The sequence below is a fragment of the Rhipicephalus microplus genome, chromosome 3 (assembly GCF_043290135.1).
Source record: "Rhipicephalus microplus isolate Deutch F79 chromosome 3, USDA_Rmic, whole genome shotgun sequence".
Lineage (NCBI taxonomy): Eukaryota > Metazoa > Arthropoda > Arachnida > Ixodida > Ixodidae > Rhipicephalus > Rhipicephalus microplus.
Genome location: NC_134702.1, coordinates 115,858,551 through 115,875,181, shown reverse-complemented (window position 1 = coordinate 115,875,181; position 16,631 = coordinate 115,858,551). Strand labels below are relative to the sequence as shown.

The 16,631-nt window shown below is 45.7% G+C and overlaps 1 protein-coding gene across 5 annotated transcripts in view; it reads left to right on the top strand.

Annotated features, from left to right (window-relative positions):
* LOC142803886 (neprilysin-1-like) overlaps positions 1-16,193 on the top strand; it is a 62,331-nt gene extending 46,138 nt beyond the window's left edge. For 2 of the 5 annotated variants that reach the window (XM_075890155.1, XM_075890158.1), the window contains 5 exons: positions 2,677-2,961; positions 4,178-4,375; positions 13,496-13,728; positions 14,193-14,339; positions 15,406-16,193. In XM_075890155.1, the coding sequence (XP_075746270.1) occupies positions 2,677-2,961; positions 4,178-4,375; positions 13,496-13,728; positions 14,193-14,339; positions 15,406-15,744 (1,202 nt within the window). In that variant the 3' untranslated portion in view covers positions 15,745-16,193. The remainder of the gene's footprint in view (positions 1-2,676; positions 2,962-4,177; positions 4,376-13,495; positions 13,729-14,192; positions 14,340-15,405) is intronic. The other 3 variants (XM_075890154.1, XM_075890157.1, XM_075890156.1) reach the window with 3 other exon arrangements.
* Positions 16,194-16,631: the final 438 nt, after the last annotated feature.

Here is a 16,631-nt window from a genome sequence, read left to right as displayed (position 1 = left end):
AACACCTAGCGCAGCTCGGCGTTTCCGTTGCGCTTCGGCTTCGGGTTGCCTCGCACCTTCGAGACTGACTTGCCGGCTTCTTCTTATGTGGTTCTTAAAGAGAAAAAAAAGAGAAGAGTGAGCCCCGTAACTGTCTGCATCAGGTGCGACACCTCAACAGAGGCTCACAAAAGATGGGGGTAAGAAGGAGCTGGAGGGATAGGAATAAAAGGTATATATAGAGAGAGAAAGGAGAGAGCGAGGCGAAGGGACAGTGAGTGACAGAAGTAAAGGGTAGATTGGAAAGATGGACACGGTCGCAGGAGTCCGATGGCGAGCGCTCTTGTCGGCGTCAAGAGATGGCGTAGGGCAAGTCCAGTCGGCCAAAGCTACGCTGTCGTCGGGGATCGCGAGGGCACAACTGGTCGGCATGAAATCCAGCGAGCGAGTCTCCTTGGCGGCGTTACCGTCGACGTTCAGCTTCGTGAGCACGGAGTTGTGAATCCGCTTGCCAGTGTTGCCATTTAGGGTGCATTCGCTTGCCAGTGTGGCCTTTACGATCTGCGTCCAGAGGCCCCTCCTGCTCAAACGTGCTGCTTACGTTGCTTGCGCTAAAGCTTTCATAGCTTGCGTTGCTGTCACAGCTTACGCTGCCAATGCCGCTACAACTGGCGCCAACGCTGAGGTATATATTGCCGTTGCGAAGGATAGCGGAACGGTAGCACGTGCGCTTCAATATATATGAGCTCACAGCTGTGATGCATAGAGAGGAATAGGAGATGAGAAAAAGTGCAGGCAGCGCTATCGCCATCTGCGCAAAAAGAGGGGGAGTGGGAAGAATTGAGGTATGTGCAGTAGGGAAGCTGCCACATGAGAGAAGGATGGACACAGACTGGAGCATATGCTGCTTCGCATCCAATAAGTACTCTGATGTATATTGCATCGTACCAATAACACTACGGTGCAATACGTCGTCAAACTAATAACCACGGGTGGGTATTTGCCACTGGTATCAGGGTATGTGCCACAAGTTATTGACACTTAATATCTATCCAGGAACAGTAAAAACACATATACAATCTTAACGCATGAGCGATAAGAAAAACCGGACATCGGCAGCGTTGACCCGAGGCATGCAAAAATAATTGTCAGGGGCCCAGCAGGAATCGAATCCAAGCATTCTGCGTGGCAATCAAGCATGCTACCACAAGGCAACGCCAGGTCTCGGAACTACCTTTCAAATCGACCCTAATGTTCTTGCAACGTCTATTGTGGTTGCCGTTCTCGATATCAATTTTATAAACGTTTCATATGGACTTCTATGATACAGCCGTCATGTCGTGTCAACGATAACTGTATTTAAGTGCCATGCACTGGTGTTGATTTAATTCACAGTTGTCAGGGCTGCCATCATCGTGAGCACCAGCGCCTAATATAAGCTTTTTGTTTCTGGTTTCGCTAATACTCGTTGTCCTGTTAGCATCATTTCGCAAGTGCAAACAACTGGTTATATGAACATCTGCAACTTTTCGAGGTATGTCTGTGCGTGTACATTTATACATATATAGAGGGTCATTTCATACAATTTACCTCTACAAAAAAAGTTCCGCATTCTTCGCATAATGTTGATTCTCAATGTATGTGGGATCTGCCAAATTTGCATGTCTTGTTTCTGATTATACTGTTCATTTGATTCAGAGCAGAATCTGCGAGGCATTTGTAATAGAGCTGAGATGCAGATGTATCTCAACTTGAGGATGTGGCTTCAGTGAAAGTGGCTCCCGCTTTAGATCCACTGTCAATGTAATGGTTGCATTGATATCAGAAGCCTTTCTTTTCAGTGGGGGAGATGGCTCTTGCCACCAAGTGGTTTGTTTTTCTCGATAAGTTACACAGAAGTAAATGCATAATTTTTGTATGGGTGGAAAAAAGTGCACGATGATGTGTTCAGTTGAAAGTGTAGAACGCTGTGGGGTGGGTGACTAAAATGTTGAAATATGCTGTACGCTTTACGCTGAGTAGCAACGAAATATAAAAGATCTCGCTGAGTCTCACCTACTCACAAAATCAGGTCTCATAGCCCAATGTAAGTCCATGGGTCAACATGTACACCAATCGTGACTCAACAGAATGCTCTCAAAACATGCTCTACTTGCAGGGCAACGTATACCTTGCTCTTGGTAGCAAGAACCAGCCAAATTTATTTCGCAAATCCACCTCGAATTCACCAAAGTGACAAAAGGCTGGAAACAGAAAAGCTTGAATAATCACTAAAGAAATGAAGGTGATGGTGTATTCACGGTAGTAGCATAGCCAATGCATGACTCTCCGGCCAGTCTCCTCTCCTCTCTGAAGATTTTTTCGTCGTGCATGCATAGCGCGAATAACCATGTGCCTGCCCGACCCCACTTAAGACCAAAAAAGTACCCTCTTTCAAAAATATTGCTGCACAAAACCATTTAGGCTGACGGAAATATGTGCGATTCAGGGATCGCGTATGGTAGGTAACGAGGTGTATGCACAGAATCTAAGCGAACGCATGAAATACGACGATCAATGGTCAAGTGCAGAAACTTCGCTGTCGAAACCCTATTGCCTGCTTGCATTATTGTGCGAAATAGTAATAATAATGTTTTTACTTCAACTGCTCAAATTCTCAGCCAAATTTTTGTGTTCCGTTGTTTGAATATTTAACAGATCGATGGGTCAATGCCATCACAACCTACACCAATGGCACCTATACAGCAATAGATGAGATTCTCGTCGAAGAGCCTGCGCTGAATATTCTTGTGGATGCACTAAAGGACCAGGTTGTGGGTGAGATTGGTCTTCGCTACCTGGTTGCCTGGAGCATTTACAGGCAGCTGGTGCGATACACAGTGCCTGATTTGCTGGCTAAGCGGAGACCCGCGAGTGACGCTTGCTACGAGCACGCGGGCAAGGCTATGCACTTGGCACTCATGAGCCCTTACCTTCAGGGAGGTGTGTTTATTTATTTATTTCATCATTCGTGATTTGAGGTGATTGTCACAACGCTTGAATCTACAGTAAAATTACTCCGACGAGTGATGATGAACTGCGACATTCACTAATATTTACCCATAACAGACCGGTAGCTTCTTCGTTGTGACAAACATTCAAAGCATCCTGGCGGTGACTTCACTATTTTTCACACATTGTTGTAAATATGATTGTGTCTATCTATCTATCTATCTATCTATCTATCTATCTATCTATCTATCTATCTATCTATCTATCTATCTATCTATCTATCTATCTATCTATCTATCTATCTATCTATCTATCTATCTATCTATCTATCTATCTATCTATCTATCTATCTATCTATCTATCTATCTATCTATCTATCTATCTATCTATCTATCTATCTCTCAATATCTATCCATTTTCCTGTTTCTATGAAAAACACCAGTCTAACGGCAGTGCCAAGAATCGTAGTATCAGAACGAAATAACACGTATTGTACAATGCACATTAAACAAATCTGCCACGTTTTCTCACCCATTACGACCACTGCAGGCACTGAATGTCGGCTACCGTAGCCTCGTGTTGGCTCTTCTCACCTAGCTTTTCGCCAGCACCGGCTAAGTTTGACGAACTACCAGCTAGCCTTGAATAGTGGTGCCTAATCTGTTCCTTTTTCGCCAGAACCAACTAAGATTGACCAATTGTCTGCAAACCCTCAACTTTTGTTGCATAATTTGTAGCAGTTTCAGCTAACTTTAGCGAACTCTCCCGCAAGGTTGGGATAGGCTTGTTAGTGTTTACTGTCGCAACGCATTGTGGAAAACTTGTTTGTGGAAGTTTTTATCAACCGTACGTTTCCTCTGACACCTCTGTGCCTGTCTCTTAGAAGTCTCGTATTGACGTACAGCACAGAAACGAGCCAATCTTCGTGCAAAAGCAGTTCGAACAAACATGCCAACGCCCCAAAGCATTCAGCAGGCCTCATTTGTAAGATGGTCTTAGGGGCCGATTCGGTGTACACCCATGCTGGGATGGTGCACGTTCCGCTACCTGAAAAAAATGCATGCCTGCCTCATCGCCTTTCACTCCACGTCAGAGAGCACGGCATATTACCTGATCTTGGCATGTGGCTACATGAAACATCAATTCTATGGTGCAGGAATTGTGCTTAATTTTTGTATTTGTGTGAACATTTTTTTATTCTATGCAGTGGTCAAGTCGTCTATGGTGGAAGCAGTAAAGACAATGCTGTCTAATATTCGAGATGCTTTACATGAAGAATTCAAGTTATCAAATTGGGTCACAGGAGAAGATCAAACAGTGGTAGTCAAAAAATTGGCCTACATGAGGAACTTCGTGGGAAGTCCAGGACAGCGTCTTGAAAATGACTACTTGGAAAAACTTTACAGTAAGGGCTGATTTTTTTTATACAGTTTGCGTGACTTAGAGTGGGCCATCAAACGTTAGTCTTCTGAAGAATAGGTGCGATTATAATGGAATTTCTCGAGCTTCCTTGCACTGTAACTTGACTTACCTTAGCAATTCAAGAACCAACATGGTTGTTTCACTCAAAGTTATGTGCGAAGGTGCGTTCAAATAGTCTTCAAAAACGTATCACATTTGGGAATAGTATCATTTTCTTGATGTACGTGCTATGGCAACTACAAATCCTACCAGGTCGATTTAAGGCGTTTTAGGTTTTCCTTTCGCTGCAGATATCCGTCGCTGCATTGCAGACAGTGTGGACTCATGTTTTAATTCAATTACACAATATCCTGCTGTTCTAGCTTATGGGGTTGTTTCTTTGTATCCTTTGTCCTGATTGATTGATTTGTAGGGTTTAACGTCCCAAAACCACTATATGATTATGAGAGACGCCATAGTGGAGGGCTCCGGAAATTTCGACCACCTGGGGTTCTTTAACGTGCACCGAAATCTGAGTACACGGGCCTACAACATTTCCGCCTCCATCGGAAATGCAGCCGCCACAGCCGGGATTTGATCCCGTGATCTGTGGGTCAGCAGCCGAGTACCTTAGCCACTAGACCACCGTGGCGGGGCATCCTTTGTCCTTTTTACATGGGAAGAATTCATTTTCTCAGTAAACATTTTGATCCGAAATATTTAACTAAGAATAAAAAAGACCCGGCCTCCTCCGGCCTCGCCTCCTGTAGACTGGAGGCGAGGCCGGAGGAGGTGGTGCCGATAAGGCGACTGGATGCGGTGGGGGCCGCGCGACCACAGCTGCGTAGCTGAGAGGTGAAGGCGGCGCAGTTGGTGCGTAGCCAGCAGTTGAGAGATCAGATGGCACCGAAGTGCACGGGTAAGAGGCCGGGACTGTAGGGAGTGCAATGCAAATTTCAGTGCGTATGGCCTGCTGCATATTCGAAGGGAGGCTTGTCGTGGGCGCGTCACTATGCGGCAGCAGGGAAAGCTGTCGGGCGACTTCCTCCCTGATGAAGTCTCTAATCTGGTTCGACAGAGTTCCTTGGTGAACGTTGCTATTGGCGAGTGCGACGGCCGAGATCGAATCTGGTGATGGGACACTCTGTCGGGCGATGGAACGCTGACGACGTAATTCATTGAAGCTCTGGCACAGGCTTACGAGGACTGCCACCGTGGTCGGGCTCTTCGCCAGCAACATCTGGAATGCGCCATCCTCGATGCCTTTGAGAATATGTCGAATTTTCTCTTCTTCAGGCATGAATGAGTTAACACGCCTGCAGAGGTCGAGCACATCCTCAATATAGCTAGTAAAGGTCTCACCAGGTTGCTGGTCTCGGTGGCGCCGACGTTGGTCCGCGCGGAGCTTGCGGACCTCTGGTCGGCCGAACGCTTCGGTCACGAGGGTCTTGAAGGTGGACCAGCTGGCGATGGCGGTTTCGCGGTTGGTGAACCATAGCTTGGCGACGTCAGCCAAATAAAAGATGACATAGGCAAGCTTAGAGTCGTTGTCTCATTTGTTGCTGGCACTCACGCGTTCGTACAAGGAGAGCCAGTCTTCGACTTCTTGCTCACTACTGCCGCTGAAGATTGGTGGGTCCCGCTGACGGGTAGCACCGGGGCAGGTCGACGGGGCAGCCGATGGTGCTGGCTGTGCTGGGATGGGCTGGTTGGCGACTGCGTCAGTCATGTTGTACGGTAGTCTTTCGGCCAACTTGCGAGAGCGGAGCTCCAGGTCTGCTTAGGGATCTCAGCAACCTCTACCAACGGGGGCACCCCGAGACATCATTTTTTTGGGCAGAAACATGGAACAAAAAAGTTCCAGACATTGAATGTAGTTGTAGCCGTAATTTTGCATTGTTTACTGCTTGAGATAGTGTGCTGTATCAGGCAAACATTGTTATGAAAATGGCACCCACATATACGGTTACTGCTATTAAGTGAAGTACCCACCTTGCAACATTGATGTGGTAGAAAAGCAAAGACTAGTAGTTGTTGGACAAAACCAACAGCAACTTGCGTGTGAGACATAACAAAAAAACGGCCGCGTATCTGCATGTTACACTGCGAATTTCGTCGAAAGATGAAAGTCTTGCGTCTCGAGAGAGCGAAAAAAACGTGTATTTGAAGTTGTTCACAAAAAAAAAAAAAAATTGGTGAATCGTATTCTGGAGGCGCTCCGTCAGAGTGCCTCGAGCGTGCAGCGGAGGCGAACGAGCGCATCGAGTGGCGTCACACGTTAGGCACGAGCGCTATCTGGCAGTCATCTTGGAAAACAAATTGCGCAGCCTGCACGCCCATCTTGGGGGCGATAAGGTGTAGAACGCAAGGCGATGAATAGGTGCCACCACCATGCCGTCTGAGCAAAACGTTGGAAATACTTGCCTTTTCGTGCAAGCGTTGAATCGTTAGCGCCGCGTGAAAAGTGCTACGGCCCTTAGAATTACTTATGTGCGCCTTGCCTACTAAAAAAAGAGTCACACAAACAAAATATTGACGCGTTGTTATGGTCCAAAGATATGCGCAATAATTCCTTTTTTATTGACAATCGCACAAGTTTGAATGCTAAATCTTGAGCAATATTGGTGGGCGCTGCGGATGAGCTCGACCGTTTAGGGTATCGTTAGGCGTTTACAAACAGACAAATGGAAAGACAGAGGGACAAACTTTTTGGGTCAAAGGTCCACAAGAAAGACTATCGTCTTTAGAAAGGTCAACAGATTTGAACATTCGCAATTTTACTTCTGATCCGTAAAAAGACATAGCAATCGTTCGGTACATTCAATATCCTCCGAAATAAGACAACTTAGTTTTATATGCCGTATGTACAAGAGTGCGAGTGCATTAGCGCGAATCTGCAACAAGAATATTTTATAGTAAACATTTTTTTTTCTGTGAGATACAGATGCGTTAGTTATGGTCCTAACACACCTTCATACCACTGCTACGAGAACGAAAATTCGTTAGTCAGAAAGACTTCTATAGCTTCTATCGTCGACTGCTGAGTGCAAAGTATTCCTACGAAAGTAGTAATTGAGATGCTAAGAATGAGCCTATGGAAATTTTAGTTAACACTAGACTCGTACAACAAGATACTATGGAGTTGAAAATTTATCTTTCTGCGCACTTCATCTTGTAATAGTGAGTCTATTTAAATACTAGAAGATTGAAGGAATTGGGTGACACTATTAATCCAACTAAGTATATAAATAAACTGTTTCGAATGATAGAAGGTTGTGAAACAGATAGCATTTATCACATTTTGACCACGTAGAGTTATTTGTTCGAAACAAAGCAGTGAGAACGTTTAGAGAAAGAAAGTAAGTGGAGGATACAAGTTGTGGAGGCTACCACTGTCTCAAAGTGATAGGCGTCCTAGAGTACGATTGCAATAAACGCGCGATAGAATTTTACACCGAAATATATTGCTAAAGCTAGTTTCATTGCCATCAAAACCTGCTTCTGTTTCGCCTAAATGCTTGCAGCTTTGACCTGGTATTAGTAACAAGGGTATAATAATATAATTATGATTCTATCCGAACCAATCTCACCTGAGGAAGATAAGTTATGCTCGAAGAGGCCTAAACGCAAATGCATATACCAGTTTTCCGTGAATAAGGCTATGAGGAGATATTGCTGTCGGGCGGCAGATACAAAGCTATGCTTCCTAAGCTAAGCTTACTCCGATCAGAAAACTATAGAAAGTTAGGCGAGAATGGGTCATCAGGTCTACATGTTGATTCTTGTTGCCCAAATTACGTCTGTTGCGAAGAAACATTTTTACTGGTATTTACATAAGTTGGCATCAAGAATTTATGGGGCAAATTATTATTCGCCCCTTCCTTTAGCCCTTATTTAAACCAAACCGACCATACGATTACAAAAATGTGCCTTGAAAATCGCTACCTCTTTCTCCTCTTGCAAAAGCTCAGAATTTTCTACCTACTGATGTGATGCCTTTCATGTCTCAACAAAATGATAAAACTGGGGCGTTGATAAACTCTGTCATTGACACCAACTTTCCACTCTCTGTGCGAACGTTTTTTTGCACCCGCCCGTAACACAAGGCATGCAGGCGATGGAAACCTTAACAGATTGAATTGTAAGAATGTATATAGCGAATGGTTAATTCAATCAACTGGCACTGAAACTTGAAACAGAAAAATCACATAAAATTAAAATTGCACGCAATCCTAATTTGACTTGAGAAAAGCTTTTTTGGTATATTTTTCATATTCACAACTAAAGCTGAGCTCATGTCTACACTTTGGGACTAGTCACCTGATATATACAAATTTCTGCTTTTACCTCTCATGTAAACACGACAGTTTTGGTTCTTCAGCACAGTGTTTAGCGCAAATAATGCACAATTACGTCTATCTGCTGTATTTTTAAAGGGGATACATTATGTTGATTTCAATGCTGCTCTATTTAGAATACTATAAAAGTTTTCTATTTGTTGCCATCTATATTTATTAGATATAATATACCTTTGGAGCTATCCTGTCAATACATATGTACTGATTCATATACATATTGACTACACCTTTGCTCCTCACATGTAATCAAAAAAGCCACTGGCAGATTTCCGTGGGGGGGGGGGGGAGAAACACGAGTAAAGGCGTCGCAGAGTGGGGGGGGGTATCGCTTGAATGTCGCCTAATTGGGTATGATTTGGGAAAGCTTTAGTGTAATTTGTCTTTATTATTCTTATTTATTGAATGAAGGAGAAGTGTTGCCACGAACGAGTGGTATGACGCTAATGTCAGGTTTTGCCCAACTACTTGCTGAAGGTATTGTTGCTTCCATCGCTGATACTCGAGTCAAGCAAAGCGCCAAGTCAAGCGAAACCAAGTAGGGATGCCCTGGACTGAATTATTCAAGCACGCGATCTGGTGCCTACATCTATGGGGTGGAAAGTGAACAGATGTGCAGCGTGAGCAGTTCGTTTTTTCTAGCAGACGGTGCCTGCTTCTCCTTACGAAGTGAGAGGGGGCGGGGAGGGCGACCTTTGGCACGAGACGCAGACGCCAGCATGCGTAGTGGGGGTGTATACAACACCGCCGACGCCAATTTGGGGACTACGTATTACTAAAACGAATTACACCATATTCGCGGAGTGAATGATGATGAGTGGGGTGAAGTGCTCATCAGTCCGTCCATCCTTGCGCCTGTCCGTGCGACCGTTCATGTGTCTGTCTGTGCGTCCGCCAGTTCGTCCGTCCACCGTCCGTCTATGCGTCCGTGTGTGCATCCGTGGTTCTGTCCATCCGTCCGTATGTCCATCTTTCCTTCCACCCATACTTTCGTCTGTGATTCCATCAACTCCAGTGTCTATGCGTCCATCCCTCCCGTCCATTCATGCGTTCGTTCATCTGTGAGTCTGTCCATCCGTCCATCCATGTATGTCAGTTCGTCGTTCTCTCCATCTGTTTGTCCGGCGATTCGCCTTGTCTGCAAAGGCTTTTTCTGTCTGTCGGTCTGTGTGTCTGTTCATCCGTCCGTTAATATACTGAACATTCAAAGTAGCGCCATCTCGCATCTTTTCATCATATATTCATCATATACAAGTACCGCTATTCAGCGGACCTTCCAAGGACTAAACCAGAGGTGACTATCTACTACTACTACTACTACTACTACTACTACTACTACTACCACCACCACCACCACCACCACCACCACCACCACCACCACCACCACCACCACCACCACCACCACCACCACCACCACCACCACCACCACCACCACCACCACCACCACCACCACCACCACCACCACCACCACCACCACCACCACCACCACCACCACCACCACCACCACCACCACCACCACCACCACCACCACCACCACCACCACCACCACCACCACCACCACCACCACCACCACCACCACCACCACCACCACCACCACCACCACCACCACCACCACCACCACCACCACCACCACCACCACCACCACCACCACCACCACCACCACCACCACCACCACCACCACCACCACCACCACCACCACCACCACCACCACCACCACCACCACCACCACCACCACCACCACCACCACCACCACCACCACCACCACCACCACCACCACCACCACCACCACCACCACCACCACCACCACCACCACCACCACCACCACCACCACCACCACCACCACCACCACCACCACCACCACCACCACCACCACCACCACCACCACCACCACCACCACCACCACCACCACCACCACCACCACCACCACCACCACCACCACCACCACCACCACCACCACCACCACCACCACCACCACCACCACCACCACCACCACCACCACCACCACCACCACCACCACCACCACCACCACCACCACCACCACCACCACCACCACCACCACCACCACCACCACCACCACCACCACCACCACCACCACCACCACCACCACCACCACCACCACCACCACCACCACCACCACCACCACCACCACCACCACCACCACCACCACCACCACCACCACCACCACCACCACCACCACCACCACCACCACCACCACCACCACCACCACCACCACCACCACCACCACCACCACCACCACCACCACCACCACCACCACCACCACCACCACCACCACCACCACCACCACCACCACCACCACCACCACCACCACCACCACCACCACCACCACCACCACCACCACCACCACCACCACCACCACCACCACCACCACCACCACCACCACCACCACCACCACCACCACCACCACCACCACCACCACCACCACCACCACCACCACCACCACCACCACCACCACCACCACCACCACCACCACCACCACCACCACCACCACCACCACCACCACCACCACCACCACCACCACCACCACCACCACCACCACCACCACCACCACCACCACCACCACCACCACCACCACCACCACCACCACCACCACCACCACCACCACCACCACCACCACCACCACCACCACCACCACCACCACCACCACCACCACCACCACCACCACCACCACCACCACCACCACCACCACCACCACCACCACCACCACCACCACCACCACCACCACCACCACCACCACCACCACCACCACCACCACCACCACCACCACCACCACCACCACCACCACCACCACCACCACCACCACCACCACCACCACCACCACCACCACCACCACCACCACAACTACTACTACTACTACTACTACTACTACTACTAAACACGTCGGTGATCATGCCCCACGGGTTAAGCAACTTCGCGCCTAAAATGCCCCGCATGAAAAAGCGCATGTTAGAGATTCGCCCACTAACTAGGTAAACAAGGTTGTAGGTCCAACATACTTTTGTAACCACTTTCGGTATCAAGTTAATTGAACAAGCATGAATTGATTGATCATTGAATGAAGGGGCAAATAAACCGAGTGATCGAAAGGAATTTTGGTGAGCAAAGCGTCGGCATAAAGGTCCAGAAAGATGACAGTGGCAATTTTTAGAGGTGGTTTTCAATGTAACAACTACGATTTCGTCACAGGTTTTAAATTGACGAAATGTCTCTAGTGAGTACTGGTACTGCGGAAAGTTGCTCTAGGCATATCTTTCAGTTGGTAACGTGCCTCGGCTACGATGCGTTTGAGACTGACTTTAAGCACACTCAGCTTAGAATTGTGCAAAACATTTGTGAGAAATAAGGTTTTGATTGCATAGTGGGGCTTTTAATTTTAAGGGTACCTTTCCAGAAATGTTTGTGATTTCTCTTGTGGAATATCTTTTATTTCAACTGAACCAACCACGCACTATATATATATATATATATATATATATATATATATATATATATATATATGTATGTATATAGGTATGGGATATGGCACAACAGGAACGTTGTCAACAAGGATAAATATATTTATTTCCCAACAGTTTCGGGAGGGGTCCTCCCTTCATCAGGGGATGAGTTTTACCAACACCACCTAAACTTATCTAGGTGGTGTTGGTTTTACTAACATGAACTTCCAAACTTCGTTGCTGCCGCGTCCCTCTCGCCTTCAAGATGTTTGCGAGAGTGAGAGGGAACTAAAAAAAACAAAAAAAAGGGAAAGAAGAAAGACGAAAAAAGAAAAACAAAGAAAAGAAAGAAAGTAAAAAAGAGGAAGAACCACTGTCAACACTGAGAACGAAACCAACTGTCCGTGTACGTCCACATACGGTTCATATCACGTGCTGTTCAGTTCTCGACGTGTGTCGGGCGACCCAAGATTGTCGCCGCGGTGCCGGGAGGGTCCGTGACGGCGTGCGTAAAGAAAGGGTTTCCCCGTAATGGGTCGGTCGGCGTGCGGCGTACGTAAAGGAAGGGTTTCTCGGTAATGGGTCGGTCGGCTATTTACTTTATTCTTCGTCCGTTTCCCTTCAGTGGTCATCAATTGGTAGGCGAACGTAAACACTTTGTATGTGCATGTGGAAAAAAAAGGAAGAAAAAAGGTGAAAAAAGAAAAAAACAAAAACAAGAAAGAACAGTGTACACGTACGAGTCAGTCAGAAAAAAGCATGGTCTCCAGCTATCAATCTTTGTCACCAATTTCCTCCTGGCTTACTTCTCGGAGGCAGTTGAGTTTTCCGGGGTCCTCGTTTATGCCGGCTACTAATGTTCGAAATTTGAAAATAAAATATGCCTCACGCTGTTCGCGCTCGCGTCTGTTTGAGAAACCTGACTGCAAAAGAGTTACGCTGATATTTTCAAAACTGTGATTTGGCAGGCGCAGATGTCTAGATAAAGGTAGCTTCGGCAGTGAAGTGGCGTGGTACCGGTGATTATTGAAGTGCAGCCGAAATGGCGTGTCTGTTTGGCCGATATATTCTTGTCCGCAGATGTTGCAATGTAGCATATATATATATATATATATATATATATATATATATATATATATATATATATATATATATATATATATATATATATATATATATATATATATATATATATATATATATATATATATATATATATATATATATATATATATATATATATATATAGCACACACGTGCTAAATCAATAAAGTCACTTTAAACCACATTTGGTTTTCGTTTTGAAATCAACAGATTCGTGCCCAGACGTACCCCTCGACCGCCTCTTCCCATCGTGGATAAAGGCGCTATCGCTTTCCGTCCGTAGTCTGTGGGCCGACTCGAGGACGTGGCGTTACGATGAGACTCAAGTCAAAGCATATTACGAACCTTCCCAGAACGCCCTTGTCATACCGACAGCCATTATATCGCGTCCATTCTTTTACGACGAGAGTTCACCGGCTCTCAATTATGGCTCCTTGGGAACGGTGAGTGTTGTCATTTCAATTAAATGAACGATGTTAAGCTAAGCATTCGAAAATTTTGGTTCGTGGCAATAAAAGTGGGCAACCAGCTTTTGGAACTCGTGTCTCAAGCTCACCTCATCTAGCACGCCATGATCCCAAAATTTAGTCGCCTATGGGCCGGGACAGCGAATAAACTTGAAACAAGCGTTGAGAGGGGATGGAGGGAGGGGAAGCGACAAATGAGAAAGCGTTACTGGAAAGAAAGCGTTTCCCTTATGTCATATAAATAATTTTATAGGTGCTTCATTTGTGCTTGTCACTCAATATGTGTTTTCACTTCATATGTGTTTTGCTGCAGCATTATTCATTTCTCCTACATGTTGTGCTTAGGCGCGTTTCCTATTTACAGAGAGACTTATAAGTGTTTTCTAAGTTCTTTCCCATTGCACAGTTTTATAAACAACGAACAAATCACCAACTTGCAGATACTAGGCAACGAGATGATGCACGCCTATGATGTCACAGGAATAGCATACGACGAAATGGCCGAATTACGTCCCTGGGCCTCAGCTTCGTTCACAAGGGAATACACTCAGAGAGCGCTCTGTTTACGACAGTCTCACGGAGCCGCTGTAAGTACGTGAACTCGGACCCTTGGATATGAAGAGAAAGCGAAACTTCGTTTTTAAACACAAAATACATACAAAATGGAGTATATGAGAAAAATAAAAGCTCCAAGACAACTAAGAGATCTATGCGAATAGGTCCCTTTCTTTGCCCCTCCAATACTTTTTACTTTATGAAGCACTTAGACTAAGATTAATTCTTAATTCATTAAAAATGGGCTCTTTTTATGATTCTTCATTAAACGTCCATAAAGTTTGTATTTCTAGCCATTGGTAACTAGTTCAAAGCTGACGTTGTGATGTCGACTGCCTGGGCTCGAAGCTGTCGACTGACTGCACATATGGAGGGCTCAGATGCTCATCGTTTCAAAGATCTTCAAGCGTAAGATGCTGAGTGGGGGTGAGACAGAAATGTCAATGCTGCAGCGCAATTTTCCGGCAGTCCAAAGCCTATTTGGAGCTTGGCCATTGGGAGTACTTTACTTGCAAGGAGCTGATTGTAAGAGATTTATGGTTGCGCTAAGTCGTACCGCATAACTGAAGAAAATACAGTAACGTAAAAAGCTGAGGAGATCTTGTTAACCTGCAAAGCTTTCATCTGACAGCAAAGCACTGAGCAGAACCGAATATTGCTCTCAAAAGGCAACTACACGATACGCTTATTGGGTGTGTATCGGGCTCTTTTGTGCCTCAACGTCATGCACAATGTAATGCTTATTTATTAACTGAACGAACTGTCACAGTTGCTGAACTATCATGGCCATCCATAATTCCCTTTTATGAGAGATCAAATGCTTGAAAAGGTAACAGGTGCTGTCGGTACTTTACTACTAACGTCAGCTATGCACTCAATTTGGTAGAGATAATTTTCGTTTTTCAATAAAGTAGCAATATTCCTCAATATTTGTGGATAATGAAATTGCCATGGAACATTCATTCTTGTTATTTTCAGCGTGGCATGTTTTGCGAAGGAGCTTGCAGTAAACTGAAGCTGCACGCTGTACCTTCTGTAATTATTACTGGCGTGGTGTTACTCTGAGACTTCACACTATCGCGATTTCAAAATTTGCAGGTACGGCAGAAGGCCCGTCAGGAATTGGATGACTTCAGCGACTCCGAGAACATAGACGACTTTGTGGGCGTGAAAATTGCTTACAGAGCCTTCTCTTCGCTGCCTTACCGCGAGCGGAGGCTCACATTGGGTGGCCTCAACATGTCGGCAGAACGTCTGTTCTTCATTGGCCACTGCATCAAGTGGTGCTCCGAAGTGAGCAACGTAGCTGACCATTACGCGCCGTTTCGCTCCCGGTGTGTCGTGCCGATTATGAACATGCCGGAATTCTCGAATGCGTTTGGCTGTGCTGCGGGACAACCGATGAACCCGAAAGAGAAGTGCAACTTCTGGTCGTAAAGTGATGTCCATCTTTACACACTTCAATTATACGCATAGTAATTTGTTTATAATTGCGCAATAAAACAAACGAGATAAAAAAACAACAGTTGAACATGCTATTCCGACTTGAAATATCATGCTTGCCATATATTACCTGGTACACACCTTTGTATCGGTATCATCAGCTTACCTACAAGTGTTTCACTATCTCGGGTAAATAAAGCTTAGTCCAGACTTTCGAAGAGGTCAGAAAGATATTGTATGAAAGAGCTCAGGTTTTAGGGATAAGGAAATAAATATGACCAATCTTTTTAGAGGTACTCTTAAAGAAAAAATATTACACTTCGGCAAGTTTGTGTTTCAAAATTGTATCACGAAATATTCAATTGAACACAAATGTCTATGTGAATATTTACAACCCGACAGTGAAGACATCAAACCGATTTTGAGTGGGGTAAATGACTGAAAGTTTAAAATCGGTAAATATATTTGTTGTTTTTGTTTGAAAATAAATGCAGCATTTTGTCATGTTGCTTCATGTTAACGTACCAATAATATCTTATCTGTTTATTTTATAGTGTCATTTATCAGGCTTTTATTATGATGCATTTACTAATGAATGAACATGAACTAGCTCGGGCCTCTGAAGCGCTCCGCACCAAAATATCATCATTATTCGTGCGTTTATTATTGTTCACGTGGCTACGTTATAACCTCCTGAGACCTATCAACAGGCAATTTGTCCAACATTTACGACAACTGAACACAGCATGCAACGTCTGCCGAAGCGCTTGTGTCTTCATCGGATGCACGTGTTCAACCAATCCGCATTGTCATTTAGCAAATTTGGTCAGTGCACTCGCTGCGTTTCCCTGCCTTCTAGAAGCGTTGGAAACGGCCAGACC